This window comes from Lytechinus pictus, chromosome 1 (assembly GCF_037042905.1).
Source record: "Lytechinus pictus isolate F3 Inbred chromosome 1, Lp3.0, whole genome shotgun sequence".
NCBI lineage: Eukaryota > Metazoa > Echinodermata > Echinoidea > Temnopleuroida > Toxopneustidae > Lytechinus > Lytechinus pictus.
The window spans coordinates 19,502,509-19,528,124 of NC_087245.1; the positions used below are offsets into that span (position 1 = coordinate 19,502,509).

The 25,616-nt window shown below is 38.5% G+C and overlaps 2 protein-coding genes across 2 annotated transcripts in view; both read right to left on the reverse strand.

Moving 5' to 3' along the window:
* The window catches only part of LOC129258918 (titin-like), a 292,780-nt gene that overhangs the window by 203,084 nt on the left and 64,080 nt on the right, over positions 1–25,616 (reverse strand). Inside the window, exons 39-43 of the mRNA XM_064097713.1 lie at positions 18,073–23,643; positions 17,380–17,862; positions 9,955–10,434; positions 8,472–8,686; positions 7,412–7,559 (exon numbers count right to left, since the gene is read on the reverse strand). Coding sequence (XP_063953783.1) covers positions 7,412–7,559; positions 8,472–8,686; positions 9,955–10,434; positions 17,380–17,862; positions 18,073–23,643 — 6,897 coding nt within the window. The remainder of the gene's footprint in view (positions 1–7,411; positions 7,560–8,471; positions 8,687–9,954; positions 10,435–17,379; positions 17,863–18,072; positions 23,644–25,616) is intronic.
* On the reverse strand, positions 12,609–17,287 carry LOC135155521 (titin-like). Its single transcript, XM_064104842.1, has one exon. It carries the CDS (start codon positions 17,285–17,287, stop codon positions 12,671–12,673), a length of 4,617 nt encoding a protein of 1,538 aa, XP_063960912.1. The 3' UTR covers positions 12,609–12,670.

A 25,616-nucleotide genomic window follows, 5' to 3' on the forward strand; every position in this document is an offset into this window, starting at 1 on the left:
GCAACATTTATATAGCGCTTAATACAAATGTTTCTAAGTGCTGCATACTATTACCCCGGCCATAGCAAGGCTACCCTGATCGAGCGCATCAAGCACTCAAGGAATTCCTTCCTACCGGGTACCCATTTACTACACCTGGGTTGAGAGTGGCAAATGTAGATAAAGACCTTGCCAAAGGACGCTAGTGCTGTGGTGGGATTTGAACCCCGGACCTTGTAGTTCACAGTCCGGAGACTTATCCACTGAGCCACAACACCTCTACAATCGAAGATATTATATATTTTAGCAACTTTTGGGAGTGGGAATGTAATGTACAGATGCCAGAATTACATTGTGTACTGTGAGAAAAACAATGTTTATAGTAGAGCAGGCCACAAATTTTAAATTTTGTTTTAAGGACAAGATCGCATGACATGACTATAAACTGATGAAATTACAGTTAAGTAAACTTTGGTTTTAAAAAGTAATGAAACACATATCATTCTTTAAAGAAATACCTAAAACTTGATAACATAAAGGACAAAACAGGAATATGTGGAGAAAGAGATTTCCCAATAGTTATTATTAAAGGCTTTTCTTACCAACATTTTCATTAAAAAACAAAAGTTCCTACTGCAAACCTGTATATTCATGAACGACATGATTATATATACTGTATGTTAATAAATTAATAAGTATTATTTTGGAGGTTTTGTTAGCTGTTTCATGTGTCTTACAAGAAAGAGGTGTAAATTTAGTTAGTATCCAACCCATGAATTTTGATTAGTGCCACCCACAATTTTAGACAAGGTGAACAAGTGAAAAATGTATACAATTTAAATGTGATGTATTAATTTTGTAGAATATATGGAATGATCAAAACATAAAAGAACCACATATCAAACCTTTTGACAAACAACCATGCAACTCCTGTTCTTCAAGAAGGACAGATTCAACAAGATCATCAACAGCATGCAAAGGTGCATCGTCACCACCAGGCTTGCTATCATAGACATTATCACCGGCACTCAAGGTTTCCTGTTTCAATTCTTGCTCAGGGTTTTCTCCCAAAGCCCCAGAAAAATTTGTCACAGAGGTTTTAGTGTGAAGTTGAGAGTTCGGGACAGAATCAGGCTTGGGCATAGACAAGGGTAATTGTGAGGAAGTGATAGAGACAGTGTCTCCTGTTTGTGTTGGAGATTGCCAACTGTCATTGCTTTGGGGAGATGACTTATCAGTGTCATCTTCTGTAGAATGAGATTCATCACTGCCGGATTCTGCTGAGTCTTTGGTGGGTACAGCTGCATTTTCCTCATCTTCTGAACAGTCACTTGCTCTTACTGTAAGGTATGCACTACTGGCAGTGCTTCCATGGATGTTTGTTGCTTCGGCAGTGTACTGCCCTTCATCTTCTAGGTTTGCAGGGTTGATTACAAGTTCGGCATACCTATCTTTGAAACTTAAAACTTGAAAAGATACATTTTCCTTGGCTTGTAAAGGCTGTCCATCTCTGTACCAAGTAACATCTGGAGAAGGTTCTCCACCAACGTGACACTGGAAAATGGCCATGTCTCCCACATCTACAACAAGATCACAAAGTTCTTCTGCAAAGAAGGGGAAATCTTTGCTCATTGATGTAACTTGATCCTCAAATGTTGCTTCACTTTCTGACTTGGTGGGTGTAACAAAAGACGGATATCTCTCGAGAGATCCTGACACCTCCATGTCATCTTCACTCAACTCTAACACAAGGTCCCTTGAGTGTGCTTCATGTACACTGTAAGACCATTCAGAAGTAACAGTTTCAGTAAATGTTTCTCTTGAGTAATGGATAGGAGTTCTGGAGACAGCTTCTATATTTCTGCTCATCACAAGTGTTTCTCTTTCTGTATCGGTAGTAACAGAGTGAGTTGCATAGAAACCTTCATAAGTCTGTTCTTCAACATCTCCTGAATCAGTGGTGTTTGGTGATATCTGTTCTTCTCTTGCCTCAATAAAGCAACACCTCACTTCAGATTCTTCAATGACAAATTTAGTCCCTGACAGTATGGGTTCACACACTTCTGTTTCTTTTTCATCGTCTTCATTTTCTGTTTCAAAGTGAAAAACATTGTGATACTCCTGAAGTAGTTCTTCTAATGGGACTAACTCGGGCGCTCTTTCATCTGCATGAATCAACGAAGGTATGATGGTAATGTCTTCTTCTATAAGTTTAGATTCCAATGGGAGGTTTGGCTGTTGATCTGACAGTTTGTGAAGGTTGAAAGGCTCCAATTCAACATCTATAGTTAATGCCTGTATTGGTGATTCGGTACCTGAGGCTTTAAGCTCTTTGCAAGATGTATTAGGTGCCGAATCACTGCCATTCAAATTGTAAGGTCCAGTATTGAAGCATAAATCTTCACCATAATCTTGGAGAAGGTCACCCAAGGGTACCTTAGTGGATGATGGGTCATCTGCAGTGACTACATCCCTATGTACAGCATCTTCCACATCTTTGTCCAAATCTTCCACCAGGGACAAAGATGAAGGTTCTATAAGAGTTGACTGTACCTCTTCAATCAGAGGTGGGGGCAATTGAAGAGATTCTTCATTACCAATTCTGTTTTCTGCTTCATTTGTACTAAACTGCAAATCATTCTCAAAGTCTTTCAGGAGATCTACCATGTCTACCTTTTCATGTGATGAAATGCTGGCAGTGGGAAGCAAGAGCTGAACACAAACCTCCTCATGCTCTCCTACCTCTGGTTTGTTTGTGTGTATGAGGTCCTCTATAGGTGGATGCCGATCAGTAGTTTCCCTTGTGTCTTGTAAATCAGTATCCTTGAATAAATTGTCACAATCAAGTGTACTTTCTGCAGGTATTACTGTGGAAGCTTCAAATGTCTCCTCAATCTTATCTATATTTTCCCGATCTACATCATCATTGCTACATGTAACATTGTCATCTGCATCCATTTGATTGAAATAGATTATATCATCAAATTCTAAAAGTAAACTCTTAAGATCAGCTCGAACGGGTTCCTCTTGCTTGGCAGTTGCTGCAGCAAGTGGGACTGATTTCATCAAGGGTTCTGATGAAGACAAAAGAGATTCACTGAAAATATCGTCTACATCCTCATCTGATTTCTTGCTGTCACCTAGGCTCTCTTGAGGGTCAGTAATATCTAGAATGAACGATGCCCCAAGATGAGCATTCTCTTCATCAGGTGTAGATGCAAAATGCACATCACCATTTGCAGCAAAAGATGGATAAGACACATCTGAAGCTACACTGCACTCAAGAAAGGAGTCTGGCATGTCACTATCATCCATACTGATCTGGGTTCCACTGCTCTTTGGTTTATTCTTCCTTCCTCTCTGTTTTTCCTGATGGACTGCAAACACTTCTCTTTGCTTCTGTGGTTCATCAAAGAAGACCTGTACACTCCTTGGTTTGGGTGCTTGCACTTTGACTTTGACTGTTACAAAACTTGATTCTGGGTTATCAAGGTCAGAATGGCTTGAAGGCATCCTCAATTCCAGCATAACTGGAGATGAAGAACCACTTGAGCTACTTGACTGTCGATCAACAACTTCAATCTCCTCTACAGGAATGTCAACTGCAGAGACGAATATTTCAGTAGGATCAGATTCTTCTAATTCTGGTACACCTTGATAATTCTCTTCCTGTTCTTCCTTATTAATCGTGGGATGCAAATCTAAATTCCTATTTTCTTCATCATCACTTTCTTCGGCATCTCTTAAGCTAAGGACCAAGTACTCTGATCTAGACTGATCATCATCACTGAAAACAGGAGGTACATCAATTTCAAGTTCAGCTATGTGCATTACTTTGGGAGCAAGAGAAAATGTGTATTGTTCCACTGGTTCCTTCTCAGATTCAGAGTCAAATTGATCAGAAGTAGACACACATTCATCCAAGGCTCGCTCTAGATCACTCTCAGTGAAACTTTTCCCTTCTGAGAACACTGGTGATTGTGAAGGTTCCCTTGGTTCAGTCCACTCTAAGTAACTGTGTATAGATTGAACTTCTGGGGTTGATGGTGTCACTTCAATAGGTAGAACATATTCTTCTCTGGAGGGAGAAGGTAATTCCACACTTGTTGTATACCGAGGGATGTCTTCCACATCCCCGTCATCATCTGTGTCTTCTCCATGATCACTCTTGGGTACAGGGATAGAAAATTCAACAGGTTGGTACAGTGTGTCTGCAACAGACACCACTCCTAGGCTAAACTCTTCTTCTGTTGTGTCATCATCATCACTCTGATGCAGTGCAGGTGAGAGATTTTCAAGGTTTGAGCCAAGATCTATAACTACAACTCGCTCAGCTAAGGAAATACTTGATTCTTGACATTCACTAATGTCCAGCTCACCATCTTCAGGTTTCTGTTCATCAAGTCCAGACTCTTGATCTCCAATATGAACCACAAATGATGTTTCAATGGGAGTCCGATCTACAGGGATGATAACTTCTGAGTGAAATAGATCTGCTGGTTTCAAGTCAGAATGGGGGCTACCAGGTTCCTCTCCCTCATCTGTACTACTTGAATCTTGCCTCTGTCTTGTTTCTCCTGGTCTTGATGCTTCCACAGAAAAACCACTCACAAGAAGAATGACTTCTTCATCTAATTCTTTACTTGACCCACTGTTTCCATCATTGTCATCATCATCATTATCACCATGATCATCATTACAATTCTCCTCCTCCAATCTGTCAAGTGCTGATCTATCAGACTCAGACTCAGATTCAGACTCAACCCTCTGTTTCTCCTTGAAGTGGAGAGCAATTGAGTCTATATTTCCCTTTTCTTCTTCATCTGACTCATCAGATGAGGATCTTTGAACAGAGTCTTTTGATGGGACTGTGGATTCATCTTCTTGTCCTTTGCTAGATAGAGCAATATCAAGAGGTTTGCTTGGCTTTAAACTACTTGGTAAGATTTCAGCATAGTGGATAGATTCATCATCTGAAGATGAAAGATCTTGTAATGAAGATCTACTAGGCGTTACTGGGTGGGCAAAGGCATCTCCTACAAATTCACTTTCCTTCAATACATCTGGTGACTCATCCTGGATTTCTGCTATATTCTCCTCCATCTCATATATAGATTTTGGAATATCTGATTGATTGGAAACTCTGTCACCAGAACTTCTACGAGGCTCCCGCCATTCAAGGACTTGCTCATACACTACAACCTCTTCTTTCCTGGTTATCTGTACAATACCCGATTTATGTTTAGCCTCAAGAGACATGGTGAAGGACCGCCAATCCTCTTTAGGGCTGACAGCCTGCTGAGGAGTACCATCATTTCTTTTTTGCACAGCATTCTTGGTGTCTGATTCGGATTGAGTGTCGTCATGTGATTCATCCTCTTCCAGCATCAACTTAGCTCTTTGGAGAAACTCAGAGTATGCTATTGCTTTGGTTGGGGAAGTTGCTTTAACATCTTCCTGTACTAGGTTTACGTACTCATCTTTATCATTGACATCATCCTCATCATCGCTGGGTGGGGACAAGTCCTCTCTCTTAACAGGCTCAGAGGATAGCCTTCGACTCATGACGAGTAACTCATAGTCACTGTCTATAACAGATTCTTTGTGAGATAACTCAATGTAGTCATTTTCATCATCATCTGTCAAACTTTGCTGTCTTGGTACCTCTCTTGTTTCATCCACAAAGACATCATCTTCATCATCCTCATAGTGCTCATCACATGAGGAATGTTTGCCTTCAGTAGAGATTACATCAAGTAAGAGATTCCCAGTCGCAGTAGGAAGCCTCTCTAGAATTGTCTGAGTTTGGCCATTTCTCTCAGGTACACTGGCCTTCTCACCATTATCATCTCTGGAAAGTTCTTCTTCATCTGAGCTGGTATTACCGTCTGATGATCTAGAATCAGACTTAGATGAGGCATCTGTGAGATCTGAAATATCTTTTGGATCCACTTCATCATCTGATCCCAGTTGTCTCTGATCAGAATCTTTCAAGTCTGGAAAAGAAGCATTTTCTGTTACTTCTACGGTAACCTTTTCAATATCCTCTCTTAATGGAACTGGTGTGTCTTCGTTCTTGTTCTCAAATTCAGAATTTGTTTGAATGTCATTATTGTTCTGTTCTGTGTCTTCAATGATTGGGGCAAGATTTTGGGTCTCAGATTTTGGATCAATGAGATAGTATTCATTGGTGAGGCTGGCTGATGTGTCATATTCGCCTGAGGTAGTCGAGTCTTTGTCTGAGTCTTCTAAATCTGATGTGCCTGGGCTCAAACTTGTATGCATTTCTAAGCTATTAAGTGCTCCACGATTAACTGGATCAGGAGTATTCGTTTCATTTTCATCAGACTCATCCTCCACATCACCATCATCTGAAAGCTCTTCATCAGATAGAAAAACAGGGACAGCCTTTTCTAATATGGCATCAATGGCAAATTTCTCTGTTGGCTCTTCCAGAGACTCAGCATCACTGGAGGAACTAGTGTACTCATCATGTTGGTCTGGGCTCAAGGAAGGTATACTCTGTTCTATTGGATATGTTAAGTCTTTGGTTACTGTTTCATCAAGGGGCAATCTTTGTGGTCTCTCATCTTCTTTATCAAAGATTGTTGAAAAGCATGCAGTGCAAGAAGAATTGACAGATTTTGAAGATACCGAATGGCATGGGAGTGTTAGTTTTGGGGGAAAGGAGAGAAAGGAAAATAATGAAACAAATAAAGAGTACAACACAGCATATCAACAAAGAGAATGCAAATCTACATGGAATGGCCAAATCAAGATTGCTGATTGCTTCACTAAGCATGGCGATATGAAAAACCTCATCTAGGCATTTAAAGAAGATGCCGCTTTGCCAATTTGCGTGTTACTGAAATTAGGATCATTTTAATGCCCCTTGATTTGGCGATTCCAAAAGGACACAAAAGAAATGGTTGCTAATTTTAACAAGGTGCAAATGTTTACAATAGATCAACAAACAATCATCAGGGAACTTGAGCAAACATTGAAACAAATAAAATCCATTCAATCTAACATCTATATGTGATCAAAACAGAACAAACTAATTGTGTTCGACTAATGAAAAATGGAGTGCTTTTCTAATCAATGGTATAAGTGATGTCTCAATTAACAGTCACCTACTCGTCATGCCTAGTCTCACAGCAAAAAAATAATACAATTTGAAACTGATGTTGTTGCTCATTCTGTAAAATGTGTGGAAATTCGAAAACATAAAAAATCTATCTCTAAATTGACAATTCATGCATTAGGTACGGTTCATTTTCCTTTTGTTGTTTACATAATCAAAAGAATATCTTGCATCATTCATTTCTAATTCTAAAAAACACAGAATCATCAAGCAATATCGAAAGAGGAGTCAAATAAAGTGACAGACGATAATTGGTAGGAACATGGCATGATGGATTACATGGCTGACCTTTGATAGTAAGAACTGCAGTACTGGTGACTTCTCCTGCAGGGTTGGATGCCTTGCAGGTGTACTTTCCTGCATCTTCAGGTAAGACCTCGGGCACCTCCAGGGTACAGGTCTTGCCATCGAATGCAACCTTGAACTCGGGAGACTCCTGCAAAAAAATGTTCAAGTTAATAAACATCTCAAGTGAATGGCATGGGTTATGAATCCTTTCTAATTTCATCTAGAGATGCTAAAGAAGTTTGTGATATCTGTGATATAACTGAAACTTCAAAGATTGTATTTGGAAGTCTGATTAGAAGTGTTCTTCATAATAAATAAGATCAAATATATTCATCATGCTAGGTATCCTACTATTTCTCCATAGATATAAAATAATTGGGGATCAGGAAAGCCTGGATGCAGGGTTGCTGCAATACGATGAACATGAATAAGTTAAGGTCCCCTACACTTTGTATTCCGTGTACTTTATAACAAAATACATGTATCTAAACCTATACTGACATTGTACAAATATATTTCCCATGATCTTAACCAAATTTGGCTAAAATTAATACAATTAGGACAAACTTTTTTTTTCAAACTATTACTCTGGCTTACATGACCAAAAAATTATTTACACAATAAATCCAATAAAGCTTATCCTTATGAATAGGTTTATATACCACCTGGCATGGCTTGAGTGACTAATTTTATTCATTACTATAGCTCAAATTATGATGAGACATTGATAGCAATGTTAATCTTAACCGCTGGAGACTGACCTCGCATATATGTAGGCTGGAGTGTTTGGACAAAATGTGTTATAGCAAAATCATCCTGTCTCCAACGGGTTAAATTTTGCATGAATTATCTGATGTTGGTGTTGTGACAATTTGAGTGGAGCAGAGGGTAGGGCTGGGACTAAGGTCACTAGTTCATTAAACTATCAGTCATTTGATTGGTATAGTTTTTGTAAGCCCACATTCTATATTGGTGATAGGTTAGGCAGCCTCATGCAAGTCCCAACTCTACCACTAACACAGAGCTTGAAATCACTGACATCGACACCTTAACTTCATACCTGGATAGGCTTTGTTTCCTGGTACCATGTAATAGTGATTGGCTGTGACCCGGTGACCTGAGCCAAGAATTTCACATCATCACCTTCGACCACTTCAATGTCAACAATCGGTTGGACAAACTCAGGAGGAGATATGATAATCTCAATGTCCTTTGGAGCTTCTTGTTCGACTTGGAGAATGATTTCAGCTTTCTCTCCTGGTTTGGGTACTTCATCTAAATATTTATTATGAGTTATGATGAGGATGAAAATGAGTAGCAAAATGAAATTAAAATGTGTTTCTCCAAATGTAAGAACAAAAAAATACTGAAAGAAACTTCTTTAAATTTAAACATGTAAATCTATCAATAATGTAAATTATTTAATCATCAGACTAAACACTCATTATTGGGTAATAATTTATCTGTAAAGCACTTGAAAGATGTTCTTTGTTCAAATTATTATGCACAATCTAAAATAGGGTCATTCTAATTATTCGGTTGATAAAAACGCTTAGAATTTATTTAACTACTCAAAACTCAGCTATGTTTACTATATTAAAATGTTTAAATTTTCCAGGTAATATTGGATAAATTAAATAAAAAAGTTAATGGCCTTCTTTACTCATCTGAATGTTACAAATAATATAACAAATACTCAAAATATGAAGACACAAAGAGCTTTCACTATACAAAGAAAATACACATGCAGAATAGGTGACAAACTTAACATCAACAAAAATACAATACATGCATATATGAACATTCACCGTGCAGCATTTTCACCTTCTTTAAGTCGCACATTTATCTTCAGCATCACTACTTCCTTTACTATATTGTTTGTATTTTCATATTTACAGGTACATCTATCACTGTCATGCATTAACAAAGAGATTCGACAATGCTCTACACATACACATAGCATTCACATATATATCTCATTCAATTCAAGGCATCAAGCACCACTCTAAGACATTAAACAATCATTGCATCATAGTTTAAGAAAAGAAGCAAAACAGAAGGAAATGTGCACTATGGTTGATTTTATTAGGCTCTCAAATGCTGGAAAGGAAAGACATTATTGTGCATAGGCAGTCATGATAAAAAAAGAATAATAATCATGCTAAACTTTTGAATGTCACAGAAATATCACAGCAAAACTATAAAGTTGAAATGTAACATAAAGGAACTTAATGAATTTGAATGACTTCTTCGTTCTCATAAATATATAAAGGAAAACTATGCTATGCTTATGGGAAAGGGGTAAAGTAGATCATCCAGATAATTCTTTTACAAAAAATTATTGTAAGTTTTATTACAATTAAATCTGATTCATTGTTTCTATATCAGACTGTATGATCTCTACAAGAATATTAAAATTGTAATGATCAAAGAATTTGTAAATACATCAATATATCTGTGAAAACAAACTTCAACAACATGCATTCAAACTAAAGAACATTGGATCAGTTTCATGCCACTGGTAACACAAATGGAACACTTACCGTAGACACGGATTTCTGCAACAGTAGTAGCACTACCGAATGGGTTTGTAGCTTCACACACAAAGGTACCATGATCATCTTTGGTAACTTCGGTGATGCACAGCTGACTCACCCCATCATTGTAGTTTATAACTACATACCTCTCTCCTTTGAGGCCCTTCCCGTTGTGAAACCACTTGAAGGTGGGCAGCGGTGTGCCTGTGAACCTGCACTCCAAGTACACAATCCCTCCGGGAGTTGCATCCTGAGACACAAGTTCCTGGACCACTACCGGACCTTGCTTGGTCTCAGTCGTCACCTCCCTGATGATCTCTTCCGTTATCTTGGTGGCAGTGTCTTTGATCTGCAACTCGATATCCTCTGGTATCTTGGTGACTTCAGTCGTTGTGATTGTAGTAGTCTTTTTGGTGGTGACCTCCTCAATAGATTCTGGAGACTTCTCCAGGGTGATTTCGACTGGTGCAAACTCCTGAGGGACTTCTATTTATGTTTGGAAGGAATGAACAAAGAAAACAATGTTAATTGGGTGCTTAATTCCATAAAAATCAAATATTCACCTTATTATTGTAAGCATCAACATTATGATGCTTAGCAAAGACACAACAAAACTTTGACAGAATTCATTAAGATCAATAAATGATACAGCACAAAGCCTACCATCATTTTGAGTGAGGGCATGTGAATGTAAATGTGTTTACTTCTTTTTTTTTGTTTCTGGAGCTACTTCACTAACATTTAAGTATTTTATTCCTTACAAACTTTCCACATTATCAGACTTTTAAACAGACACAAAATTTGAAAACAAAACAAGGTGTAATATTATACTGCATTAATATTCAGACGAATATCTGACAGAGAACTAACTTTAATTAGTTGGTGTGGTTTTTTTATGCTTGAGAATATATCAAATTGAAATATCTTTACCTTCTTGATGCCAGGAGATGTTTACATTGTTACAAGCAGAAGAAATTATAAGATCAGTATGAAAAATACTAGAGAAAATAAGCTCCGCTTAAGACAAGCAATGTGCAAACAATAAGAGCCACAATGTGTACAACAATGAAAATAAACATTTCATACAAAATCATAATACATCATGCTTACAGCCATCCTATGGAACCCAAACCAAATCTCAATGAATAGTCAACCTATTTTGATCCCCTGTATGAATTTTATCTTTTCTTCAATTGACCTGACTAGAAAGGTATTAATGATAAGCATATTCCTAGATCTACCTTACAAGCAAAGCCATATGAATAGAATTTTTCCCCAAGTTTATCATGTATAAAAGAAAAAGCCTGTAGACAACTGAGAAGTGAATTTTCTCTAATACCGAAATTCAAAGGCAAAACAAGAATTCTGAGATATCAAAATGAGAAATAACTGTAAGTTAAAGTGACTCGCGATATGTAATGCAATGTCCACAAGATTCCAAAAGGCATTTCCATGTCGATCCATAATGTAATGATTGCAAGACTTATCCTATTTCACACTCAAAGCCAATTTAATTAATAACTGAAGAATAACCATGAGAAGAAATCATCTATACAACCAGGAGAAAACTAAAGGATTTATACCCTAAAACTTTCTTCACTTTACTTTTTATCTCTCTCACTCTATCCATCTAAAATTTCATATTGTTTATTACCATCACCCTGAGTTTTCCTCTCAGATCACATTTAGATAACTTGATGTCATCTTTTTGTGAATTTTTTATCACTTAGTCTCTCGAAATCCTGACAAAGATATTTGACTAAACACACAATGCGTCTCCTTCATCAACTCCCTCCTTCATAGAGGGTTTTTCAAACAGAATATGTTGATTTAATTTCCTTGTTTCAAGACTATTCCCACAAAAACGGAAGCCTGATGTATAACGTTTGCTGGAACATGCGGCAAAAATAATAGTGGGCATAAATATAATACAAACGAGCACAGGCCAACAAGATGTCTTGACCACAAAGATTCACCGACTTCACAATACAATTCATGGACAAAATAATAATATAACATACAAGACTATTCAAATATGTTTGATGAGCACCAGCTCTGATTCAAACACATGAACAAGGCATAGAACATCTATAGGCAAGTCATAGATGAGGATCCATATAAAGTGCTGAAGCTTTAATTTTAAATCATTCTGATGCTTTTCTGGATTCATGAATTTTTAAGAAAGAAAATGATCACCCTATTTTAAAAAGATCCATCTCCCCATATTTCTTTCACAAAACAGCCCTGTAAAACCTCTGGTTCATGCTGTGCTCTCTAGCATTGGGCAAAATCATGCATTTTATCATTCATATTGACGATTATAGGTCATATCAAGCTTCGTTTTACTTGGACATGTACATGCCAATGAAGAGCTTTGGCTCTTTTTTTCTGCTCCAGCATCTCATCTGACCTAGTTGGTCAATCGCCTTCATTCAGAGCAGATTTCACAAAATAATGAAAAAGGGTAATAACATTTTCTTTACACTTCTATTCTTTTTAACAATAAAGAATCAAGGAATATCCCTTCTGTAGTAGTACACCTGTTATTTGCTGATTCCACTTCCATGAGTCAAAAGTGACCAGTAGAGCATAATGCCTATAACAGGCTCAGAAGCTTTCACTGAATTTAACGTTGAACGTTGAACAATTTTTCCTTCACACAGCTGCACAGATCGTGTGTGAACAAGCTTGCCATGCAGCATGCTTACTACCAAACATGCCTCTACTCACCCCCTTTCTCAATCTCAAGTGTAATCTCAGGGTATTCTGTAATGTCAGCAACATCAAGAGCCACCTCTTCACGGTGCTTTTCCTGTGGGGTAACTTTCTGTATGTCAACACTTTCCTTCTCCACAGAAGTCACATCTAAAGAAATTTCTTCCCTCTGCATTGGTAGAATTTCAAGTGATATGTCAGGGACACTCTCATCTGTTGTGTGAATGGCCATTTCTGTTTTCTCAATTGGCTTCTGTTTCTGTTCAATGTCAATAGAAACAGTCTGTGTTTCTTGAGGTATTTCCTTGGATGTGACAATAATGCCCACTTCCTTCTTTTCTTCTAGTTCAATTTCCATCATCTCAGGACCTTTTCCTCCAATTGTAATTTCAGTTGTTTCCCGTATCTCCTTGGGTTCTGGTGCGATAATGATATCAATTTGATCTCTCTGTGCTGGACCAACATCTACCACATCTAAAGGCACTTCTCTCACGTCCTGAGGCTGCATATCAAGTACAGCAACCTCCTGAGCAGCAAATTCCTCACCTTCTTCAGACTTGATTGGAGTAACATCTGTTGGTTTTTCATATATCTTTTCCTCTTTGAACTCAATTGAGACAACTTCACTAGTCTGGTCAAACAATTGTTTTTCTTCTACTTCTGGAAGTTCAACAGTAGATGTAGGTAACGCTTCAACCGTACTGAGTTTTAATTCACTTGGAATGAGTTGTTCAGAAACTTGATCAGATGATTTCTCATTTGTTTCAGGAACCTGAGCTCCTGCAGAGGGAAGCACTTTAGCTTCTTCTTTTGATTCATCAATCACTTCAATCTCAGTCAGATGTTCTAGAGGAATTTGCTCTTCACGTTGTGTTACTTGGACAGTAGTAGTGATTTCTTCAGGTTGAGTACTTTCAATTTCTAGAATAGTAATTGGTTCTGGGACTTCTTCAACTGATTTTTCAACAGAAATGCTAACATCAGGTTGTTCAAAGTCTTCTTGTACTTCAGTAACCTGCTCTTTTGTAACCTCAACAGTTGTTGTTTCAATTTTCTTCTCTATTACATCAACGCCCTTAGTAACGTCTATCTTAAAAGTGGTAGTAACAGATCCATACTCATTGGTACCAACACATTCAAATTCCTTGTCTGTTTCTTCAAGAGGACTAATAACAAGAACAGTATTACCATCTCTTTCAAAGAGGGTTGTAAACCTAGGACCTTGAATTTGTCCACCATTGTGAAACCATCGAATAACAGGCCGAGGAGTGCCTCCTATTTGGCATCTCAATAAAACTGTTTCGCCAAGATTTTCTCCTGTACTAGTTAGAGGCTGTACAATGTGAGGAACTTCGAAAACCTCTTCCTCTACTGGCATAACAACTTCAATGGTCTCCCTTTTCTCAGCAACATCTGCTGTTTCTGTTTTCTTTATCTCAAGAGTAATTTCTCCATAGTCAGGTTGCTTACCTTCAAAGTCTAGAGACACCTCCGATACTTCAGTCCTAACTGGTTGTTCCTCTTGTTCTAACTCAACAGATGTAATTTCTGTTGATGTGATGTCCAATTTGAGTTCAGTCTTCTCATCTTTGTCTTGTGGCTGGACTTGGAGAGAAATTTCAGCTTTTTCTGGCTGACTTAATTCCATTGATATTTTTTCTGTTTCAGATTTGACCTTGATGGACATAACATCTACCTCAAGTTGTTCAACAGTTATTGGTTGAACCTCCTTAACTTCCTCAGTCTTTATTTCAACTGTTGTTACTTCAGATGGTGTTTCTTCGGGTCCTCTCTCCTCTTTGCTAGGTATTTCAACTAATGCAGTTGGAAGCTCTTGCATTTCTTCAGGCTTTATCTCAATAGAGACAACTTCACCAGGAGCTGTATATTGCTGTGTCTCTGAAAATTCAGGGAGTTCCACAGTCATGGCAGGAACTTCTTCAACTTCCTGAGGTTTTATTTCAATTGCTGTAACATCAGATGGTGTTTCTTGAGGTACTGCCTCTTCTTTGTGAGGTATTTCAACTACTGCGGTAGGAAGTTCTTGAATTTCTTCAGGCTTTATATCAATTGAAATAACTTCACTAGGTGCTGTATATTTATATGTCTCTTCAATTTGAGGAAGTTCAATTGTCATGGCTGGCATCTCTCCAACTTCCTCAGGCTTTATTTTAACTGCTGTTACTTCAGAGGGTGTTTCTTGAGGTACTGCCTCTTCTTTGTGAGGTATTTCAACTACTGCAGTTGGAAGCTCTTGAATTTCTTCAGGCTTTATCTCAATTGAAACAACTTCACTAGGTGCAGTATATTTGTGGGTCTCTTCAATTTCAGGAAGTTCAATTGTCATGGCTTGCATCTCTCCAACTTCCTCGGGTTTTATTTCAATTGCTGTAACTTCAGATGGTGTTTCTTGAGGTACTGCCTCTTCTTTGTGAGGTATTTCAACAGCAACAGTTGGAAGCTCTTGAATTTCTTCAGGCTTTATATCCATTGAAATAACTTCACTAGGTGCTGTATATTTGTGGGTCTCTTCAATTTCAGGAAGTTCAATTGTCATGGCTGGTATCTCTTCAACTTCCTCAGGCTTTATTTCAATTGCTGTAACTTCAGATGGTGTTTCTTGAGGTACTGCCTCTTTTTTGTGAGGTATTTCAACTACTGCGGTAGGAAGTTCTTGAATTTCTTCAGGCTTTATATCAATTGAAATAACTTCACTAGGTGCTGTATATTTATATGTCTCTTCAATTTCAGGAAGTTCAATTGTCATGGCTGAGACCTCTTCAACTTCTTCAGGTTTTATTTCAATTGCTGTTACTTCAGACGGTGTTTCTTGAGGTACTGCCTCTTCTTTGTGAGGTATTTCAACATCAACAGTTGGAAGCTCTTGAATTTCTTCAGGCTTTATATCAATTGAAATAACTTCACTAGGTGCTGTATATTTGTGGGTCTCTTCAATTTCAGGAAGTTCAATTGTCATGGCTGGTATCTCTTCAACTTCCTCAGGCTTTATTTCAATTGCTGTAACTTCAGATGGTGTTTCTTGAGGTACTGCCTCTTCTTTGTGAGGTATTTCAACTACTGCGGTAGGAAGTTCTTGAATTTCTTCAGGCTTTATATCAATTGAAATAACTTCACTAGGTGCTGTATATTTATATGTCTCTTCAATTTCAGGAAGTTCAATTGTCATGGCTGAGACCTCTTCAACTTCTTCAGGTTTTATTTCAATTGCTGTTACTTCAGACGGTGTTTCTTGAGGTACTGTCTCTTCTTTGTGAGGTATTTCAACAACAGCAGTTGGAAGCTCTTGAATTTCCTCAGGCTTTATCTCAATTGAAATAACTTCACTAGGTGCTGTATATTTGTGAGTCTCTTCAATTTCAGGAAGTTCAATTGTCATGGCTGGCATCTCTCCAACTTCCTCAGGTTTTATTTCAATTGCTGTAACTTGAGATGTTGTTTCTTGAGGTACTGCCTCTTCTTTGTGAGGTATTTCAACTACTGCAGTAGGAAGTTCTTGAATTTCTTCAGGCTTAATCTCAATAGAGACAACTTCACCAGGAGCTGTATATTGCTGTGTCTCTGAAACTTCAGGGAGTTCAACAGTCATGGCAGGAAATTCTTCAACTTCCTGAGGTTTTATTTCAATTGCTGTAATTTCAGATGGTACTTCTTGGGGTGCTTTCTCCTCTTTGCTAGGTATTTCAACTACTGCAGTTGGAAGCTCTTGAATTTCTTCAGGCTTTATTTGAATTGAAACTACTTCATCAGAAGTTGCATAGATAATCGCCTCTTCTAGACCAGGAACTTCAACTGTTGCTGATGAAAGCTCTATTACTTCTTCATGTATCACATCGCTTGGCGCTTTATCAGAGGTTGTTTGTTCTGTGAAAACTATTTCTGTTTTCGTGGCCTCCATTGTTATTGTAGTCAATTCATCCACTTTCTCAGTTTCTTGCATCACTGGCTTGATATCTTTTTGTGAAACTTCTGAAACAGTTTCTTCAATTTCTGGAACTTCAGCTCCCGCTGAGGGAAGCTCTAAGGCCTTGTCGGGTTGTTCATCAATAACAAAGTCAATCTCTATTGGATATTCCAGAGGAATTTGCTCTTCACGTTGTGTTACTTGGACAGTAGTAGTTATTTCTTCAGGTTGGGTACTTTCAAATTCTACAATTGTGATTGATTCTGGAATTTCTTCAACTGATTTTTCAACAGAAACACTGACCTCAGGTTGTTCGAAGTCTTCTTGAACTTCAATAACCTGCTCTTTTGTAACCTCAACCGTGGTTGTTTCAATTTTCTTCTCTATTACATCAACACCCTTAGTAACATCTATCTTAAAAGTGGTAGTAACAGATCCATACTCATTGGTACCAACACATTCAAATTCCTTGTCTGTTTCTTCAAGAGGACTAATAACAAGAACAGTATTACCATCTCTTTCAAAGAGGGTTGTAAACCTAGGACCTTGAATTTGTCCACCATTGTGAAACCATCGAATAACAGGCCGAGGAGTGCCTCCTATTTGGCATCTCAATAAAACTGTTTCGCCAAGAGTTTCTCCTGTACTAGTTAGAGGCTGTACAATGTGAGGAGCTTCGAAAACCTCTTCCTCTACTGGCATAACAACTTCAATTGTCTCCCTTTTCTTAGCAACATCTGCTGTTTCTGTTTTCTTTATCTCAAGAGTAATTTCTCCATAGTCAGGTTGCTTACCTTCAAAGTCTAGAGACACCTCCGATACTTCAGTCCCAACAGGTTGTTCCACTTGTTCTAACTCAACAGATGTAATTTCTGTTGATGTGATGTCCAATTTGAGTTCAGTCTTCTCATCTTTGTCTTGTGGCTGGACTTGGAGACAAATTTCGGCCTTTTCTGGCTGACCTAATTCTAGTGATATTGTTTCTGTTTCAGATTTGACCTTGGTGGACATAACATCTACCTCAAGGCGTTCAACAGTCGTTGGTTGAACCTCCTTAACTTCCTTGGTCTTTATTTCAACTGTTGTTACTTCAGATGGTGTTTCTTCGGGTACTCTCTCCTCTTTGGTAGGTATTTCAACTAATGCAGTTGGAAGCTCTTGAATTTCTTCAGGCTTTACTTCAATTGTAACAACTTCGCTAGGTGCTGTATATTTGAGGGTCTCTTCAATTTCAGGAAGTTCAATTGTCATGGCTGGCATCTCTCCAACTTCCTGAGGCTTTATTTCAATTGCTGTAACATCAGATGGTGTTTCTTGAGGTACTGCCTCTTCTTTGTGAGGTATTTCAACTACTGCGGTAGGAAGTTCTTGAATTTCTTCAGGCTTTATATCAATTGAAATAACTTCACTAGGTGCTATATATTTGTGGGTCTCTTCAATTTCAGGAAGTTCAATTGTCATGGCTTGCATCTCTTCAACTTCCTCAGGCTTTATTTCAATTGCTGTAACTTCAGATGGTGTTTCTTGAGGTACTGCCTCTTCTTTGTGAGGTATTTCAACAACAGCAGTTGGAAGCTCTTGAATTTCTTCAGGCTTGATTTCAATTGAAATAACTTCACTAGGTGCTGTATATTTGTGGGTCTCTCCAATTTCAGGAAGTTCAATTGTCATGGCCTGCATCTCTCCAACTTCCTCAGGCTTTATTTCAATTGCTGTAACTTCAGATGGTGTTTCTTGAGGTACTGCCTCTTCTTTGTGAGGTATTTCAACAACAGCAGTTGGAAGCTCTTGAATTTCTTCAGGCTTGATTTCAATTGAAATAACTTCACTAGGTGCTGTATATTTGTGGGTCTCTTCAATTTCAGGAAGTTCAATTGTCATGGCTGAGACCTCTTCAACTTCTTCAGGCTTTATTTCAATTGATGTAACTTCAGACGGTGTTTCTTGAGGTACTGCCTCTTCTTTGTAAGGTATTTCAACAACAACAGTTGGAAGCTCTTGAATTTCTTCAGGCTTGATTTCAATTGAAATAACTTCACTAGGTGCTGTATATTTGTGGGTCTCTTCAATTTCAGGAAGTTCAATTGTCATGGCTGGTATCTCTTCAACTTCCTCAGGCTTTATTTCAATTGCTGTAACTTCAGATGGTGTTTCTTGAGGTACTGCCTCTTCTTTGTGAGGTATTTCAACTACTGCAGTAGGAAGTTCTTGAATTTCTTCAGGCTTTATTTCAATTGAAATAACTTCACTAGGTGCTGTATATTTATAAGTCTCTTCAATTTCAGGAAGTTCAATTGTCATGGCTGAGACCTCTTCAACTTCTTCAGGTTTTATTTCAATTGCTGTTACTTCAGATGGTGTTTCTTGAGGTACTGCCTCTTCTTTGTGAGGTATTTCAACTACTGCAGTGGGAAGTTCTTGGATCTCTTCAGGCTTTATTTCAATAGAAACAACTTCTTCTGGAGTAGCGTACATTCTAGTTTCTTCAACAACTGGAAGTTCAACCATTTGTGACGTAATCTCTTCTACTTCACTGGGTTTTAAATCACTTGGTGCAACCTCAGACGTTGTTTCCTCAGTCAGTATGATCTCCCTCTGTGTTGTCTCCATTATCACTTCCGTCAAGACCTCCACTTTATCAGTTTCTTGGACTATGGGAAGCAGATCTTCTTGCAAAGTTTCTGGTACTCTTTCTTCAACACCAGGTACTTCTGCTCCTGCTGCATGAATTTTCTCGGCCCTCTCAGGTTGGTCTGCAGTACCTATTTCAACCTCTGATGGGTATTCTAGAGGGATTTGCTCTTCATGTTGTGTTATTTCAATTGTAGAATATATTTCCTCAGGCATGGTGCTCTCTATTTCTATTGCACTTATCGTTTCAGTTACTTCATCCCCCTCAACATGTTTAATGGTAGATATACTAATCTCAATAGGTTCAGAAACAGTAGTTTCTTCCACTTCAGTTACCTGATCTTTGGTCACTTCAACTCTTGTGGTTTCAATTGTTTTCTCTTCTGAATCAAGACCTTTTGTCAAATCAATCTTGAAGGTAGTAGAAACTCTCCCATATTCATTGGTACCTACACACTCAAATTCCCTGTCAGTCTCCTCAAGAGGGTTGATGACGAGGACGGTCTTACCATCCTTCTCAAAAAGTGTAGTAAATCTTGGGCCTTGTACTGGTCCACCATTGTGGAACCATCTTATAATTGGCTGGGGGGTTCCAATAATCTGACACTTCAATATAACTGTATCTCCTATATTCTGGCCAATGTTTGTCAATGGTTCAATGATTGATGGTGCTTCAAAGACCAATTCTTGTTCAGAGGGCTTTTCTACAGGAATATTAATATCCCCTACACCAGAAATTTCTTTCTCTTCTTCAATTTTTTGAACTTCGATGGTAATATCAGGATATTCAGGTTCCTGCTTCTCAACAGTCAAAGATACTTCAGTAATTTCAGTGACCTCTTTATCGGGTGCTCTCTCTATTTCTATCGCAACACTTTCCTTTTCCATCTCTTGTGAAGTGACCTCTATTTCGATATCTTTACCTGGAATTTCCTGCTGAGTAAGGAGAACTTCAAGAGCAACACCTTCCTTGGTCTCTTGTGTTCTGGCTCCCAAGATAGCATCAGTTATTTCATGTGGTTCCTCTGATTTGATCTCGAGTGAGACAAGTTCACTTGGAGCTGAGAATGTAGTTTTTTCCTCAACCCGAGATATTTCACCTGCTGCAGCTGGAAAATCTTCAACACTTTCTGGTTTAACTTCAAAAGCTGTGACATCAGCTGGACTTTCATATAATGGTGTCTCTTCCTTCTGAGTAATATCAAGGAGCACAGTCGGCAATTGTTTGGCTTCATCTGTTTTAATATCGTCCACTGGTACTTCTACGGAGACTGAGTAAGGTATCTCCTCTTGCACCTGTGGAACTTTCACTACTTCTTCTGGTAATTGTTCGCTGGCTTTACTTGGTATTTCTGTGAGAGTCAGTTCAGATGGAGCTTCATAAGGTAATTGTTCTTCTTGTTGAGCAAGTTCCACAACAGTAGTTTCAACGTCTTCTACATCTTCTGGTTTCATCTCGATCACTGCCAATTCACTCGGCATATCATATATGGTCTTTTCTTCTCTATGAGATATCTCAACAACAGTTGTGCTTACATCCTCCACCTGCTGCGGTTTGATCTCTACAGATATTTCACCAGTAGCTCCATACATTGTCTGTTGCTCTACTTCAGAAATTTCTGGCACAACAGTTGAAATTTGCTCCACTGACTGAACTGGTACCTCAATTGAGACTACTTCACCTGGAATAGATTGGGAAGTTTGTTCATCCCTCTGAGGGAGCTGAATGTCATCTACTCTGATTATTGCTTGTGTAGAACTAACAGGTGTATCAACTTGATCTGTGGTGACTGAAACCTCTACTATCTCGGTCTTCATTTCTGCAGTGACCTCAGAGGTGGTGGTGTCAATGTCTTCTTGAACAGTTTCAATAATTTCTCTACCAATACATAGCTCTGCTTTGCTTGACACAGTCCCAATAGGACTTGTGCCAATGCATTCAAAAGTGGTATTGTCTTCTTCTTCCGCAGGACTTATTACCAGCACTGTGCTGCCATCTTTCTCAATAAGAGTGATGTATCTTTCACCCTGGAGAGGCTGATTATTTTGGTGCCAAACAATATCTGGCATTGGTGTTCCAGTAATTTGACAAGTAAGACGGACAGTATCTCCAATCTCTGCAGTCTGACTTTCCACATTATGAAGAATGTATGGCTGCTCCTCTTTCACAACTTCTACAGCTTCGGGTAAATCTTCTGCAGCAGCATGGACAGCTAATTCAGTGCTGATATCTATTTCTTTTGTCTCCTCTGGTTGGAGCCCTGATATTTCCAGAGAAATGTCAGGCATCTCAGCACCTTCTATATCAATGCTTGCAAGGGTGGTTTCACGTGGTTCTCCAAAATTTAAAACAGTTTCAACTTCAGTGATAAGACTAGCCGGTCCACGCTGTGCAATTTCAAGTTCATCTGTGTACAATTCACTGGGTGTCTCACCTGGCATAAGTTCAGCCTCATCCACATTCTTTGTAATTTCCTGTTGAATAACATCTGTTTTAATGGCAACTTCGACAGTAGCGATTGGCTTTTCCTCTACTCTTGATGGTTTGACATCCATAGGAGCAAGATCTTCAGGTACTTGCTCTAGAACTTGCTCCTCTCTTTGTGGAATTTCAGTTACTGCTGTTGGAATCTCTTCAACCTCTGATGGCTTTACTTCAACAGGTGCAAATTCTTGTGGTACTTGTTCAGGAACTCTCTCTTCTTTCTGTGGTGTTTCAAGAACTGCAGCAGGCATTTCTTCAACTTCAGAAGGCTTGACCTCAGTAGGAACAAGTTCTTCAGGTATTTGCTCCGTTCTTTGTTCTTCTCTTTGTGGAATTTCACTTACTGCTGCTGGAATCTCTTCAACCTCTGATGGCTTTACTTCGACAGGAGAAAATTCTTGTGGTACTTGTTCAGGAACTTTTTCTTCTTTCTGTGGCGTTTCAAAAACTGCAGCAGGCATCTCTTCAACTTCAGAAGGCTTGACCTCAGTAGGAGCAAGTTCTTCCGGTCTTTGCTCCAGTACTTGTTCTTCTCTTTGTGGAATTTCACTTACTACTGCTGGAATCTCTTCAACCTCTGATGGCTTTACTTCGACAGGAGAAAATTCTTTTGGCACTTGTTCAGGAACTTTTTCTTCTTTATGTGGTGTTTCAAGAACTGCAGCAGGCATTTCTTCAACTTCAGAAGGCTTGACCTCAGTAGGAGCAAGTTCTTCCGGTCTTTGCTCCAGTACTTGTTCCTCTCTTTGTGGAATTTCACTCACTGCTGCTGGAATCTCTTCAACCTCTGATGGCTTTACTTCAACAGGAGCAAATTCTTGTGGTACTTGTTCAGGAACTTGTTCTTCTTTATGTGGTGTTTCAAGAACTGCAGCGGGCATCTCTTCAACTTCAGAAGGCTTGACCTCAGTAGGAGCAAGTTCTTCCGGTCTTTGCTCCAGTACTTGTTCTTCTCTTTGTGGAATTTCACTCACTGCTGCTGGAACCTCTTCAACCTCTGATGGCTTTACTTCAACAGGAGCAAATTCTTGTGGTACTTGTTCAGGAACTTTTTCTTCTTTCTGTGGTGTTTCAAAAACTGCAGCGGGCATTTCTTCAACTTCAGAAGGCTTGACCTTCATAGGAGCAAGTTCTTCAGGTATTTGCTCTGTCATTTGTTCTTCTCTTTGTGGAATTTCACTCACTGCGGCTGGAAACTCTTCAACCTCTGATGGCTTTACTTCGACAGGAGCAAATTCTTGTGGTACTTGTTCAAGAACTTTCTCTTCTTTATGTGGTGTTTCAAGAACTACAGCAGGCATCTCTTCAACTTCAGAAGGCTTGACTTCAGTAGGAGCAAGTTCTTCAGGTATTTGCTCTGTCATTTGTTCTTCTCTTTGTGGAATTTCACTCACTGCTGCTGGAATCTCTTCAACCTCTGAAGGCTTTATCTCAATAGGAGCAAATTCTTGTGGTACTTGTTCATGAACTTTTTCTTCCTTCTGTGGTGTTTCAAGAACTGCAGCAGGCATTTCTTCAACTTCAGAAGGCTTGACCTCAGTAGGAGCAAGCTCTTCAATTTCTTCAGCAGTTTGTACATGCTGCTCAGGAAGGGAATCCATGAACTTCAAGAGTATATTTTCATGAGGTAGTCCTAGATCACGATCTTCCTCGGGTGCTCCTTCTTCTTCCTCTTCTTCAACCTCTTCTTCTACAACCTCAGTCACCTTTTGTGTCTTGGTAGTTGTGGTTACTTTCCTCTTCACTATTTCCACCTCACCATTTTCAGTTGGTCTTGTGATGATTTCTTCCACAACATCCACCTTTTCTTCTGGCTCTTGAGGGATTACAGTAACAGGTACTATTTCCTCATCTGGTTCTCTTTCAGCATCAATGACCTCTTTCACTACCTTGGTGGTGGTTGTTGTTGTTACTGTTACTTCTTTGGTCTGCTCCACTTCCACTATAAGATGTATCAAGAAGAAACAGTAAACATGACATCAGAGCTATACAGAAATGGTTTCTGGAAGCATGCACTGTGAGGCCATTGATCAATACTTACAAGGTAAATGCAAGGCATGCACTCTCCCAGATGCAGACAGAGGAGAAAGCATGATCCCATTCTTGTATGGAAACAATGCAAGCGCCATGCATAAGAGATCAATGAAATATACTAAATAAAAAAAACATCAGAATCCAAAGTCCTTCCTCTAGCATATCAAATCTGATATTCTAGGTAATACTCTACCAAAATCAGCAGATGCAATGATTCATGCAATCACGTTGATGTAAAACATGTCTTGAAATCAAGGTACATGCTAAAAGAAATTTCAATGAGCAAATAAAAAGGAGGCTAGCATGCATATAAGTACCATGCCAATGCAAATGCAAGGCTTTTTCTGATAACATTTACCAGAAGCAAACGAAGTCAGAAATCAAGACAGCCAAAACATTAAAATATCTAGATATAAATTATAGATGTGACAACAGATGAATCTCAAACAACCTCCAGACACCATAAGAAACCCTCAAATACTTGGGTCAAGTAAATCAATAATTCCTTTTTGCCAAACAAATAAAATAAAAAAATGACAAGCTTGTCATTGTTCAAAACTCACCTACACCTGGCAAAGAAAAATTTAATTGGTGGTGTCAAGAATCTGTTTATCTGACGGTTAATCGGATCGGGGTCATCTTAGCCACTAACTCGTCTCTGTGGTCTAGTGGTTAAGGCACTGGCGTTCAAAGCTGGGGGCCCAGGTTTGATTCCCGGCAGAGATGTTTTTTGGCATCACCAATATTTCCAAAGGGCAGATAGCTCTGGGGAACCATGATTTAAGCAACGCCTACCGTTGTTCTTGTCATTCATTTCTTTCACAATATACATATATATATATATATATATGTAATTTTTTGTGGGGGGGGGGGGGCTTGTAAATTGATACTTAATCAAAAAGTCCTTGCATGCTTTGTTTCTCCTATAGTTACAAAGTATATATGAGACAAGCAGGCAAAATAAACACAAAGCAGAAAAGGAAATCATTGATGAAAGATGCAAACATATGCGTGGAAATGCAGGAATTGACTGATGATAATATAAGACACCAATAAAATCATATTAGCAGTTCTACTAAAAAATCTTTTTACTACTAGTACTACTATATCTGTATAATTCAAAATTAAATCAAGGGCACTTTTCCCATCCCCTGCCATCTTGCACTTTTAAATTACATTCTTACTAACCGGTCTGTTGAGTATGAATGTTGATATTTTTTGTACTAGGAAGCAGACCAAAAATATGTGGGTAAAAGGGTACTTCTTTTTAATGTGTGAAAGATAGACTTCATAAGTTGTGATAGAGCCCCCAGTTAATCCCTATTAGGGCAATATGTATTATATTTGGCTATGATAAAAGAAAAATGCATAATGCCTTTAATGTAATGGGCTAAAAAATGGAAGCTGCTTCAATAGTGGTCTCCAGGATATTCACCAAGGTAAGGAAATGGAATAACATCATTATTAATATCTTCAGCGAGACAATGACCTAGATAGAGTCACTCTGTGACTTACCTTAAAAGCAATATCTCATATGAAAAAAGAAGAATTCACATTTGTTTTACAAAAGAAAATAACTCCCCTTGTAGAAGTGATCCATGGAATTCAAAGGTTTTTTTTGTTGGAGATCTAAACCAATATAAATATGCAAATAAATCAATAATTTATTTCTTTTAGGTCTAATTCATAAATGAGAGTGATCATGTTGACAGAAGAAATGTCACACATGCATAGCATACCATGGAAGGATAGATAGTGGTCATGCAAGGATTTTTTGCATCTAGCATGGTAAAAATTGGTACTCCAGGCTGAAGATATTATGATTGAATCAATAGAGTAAAAGTACAGAAGCAAACCACTGACAAATTTCATGAATATCAG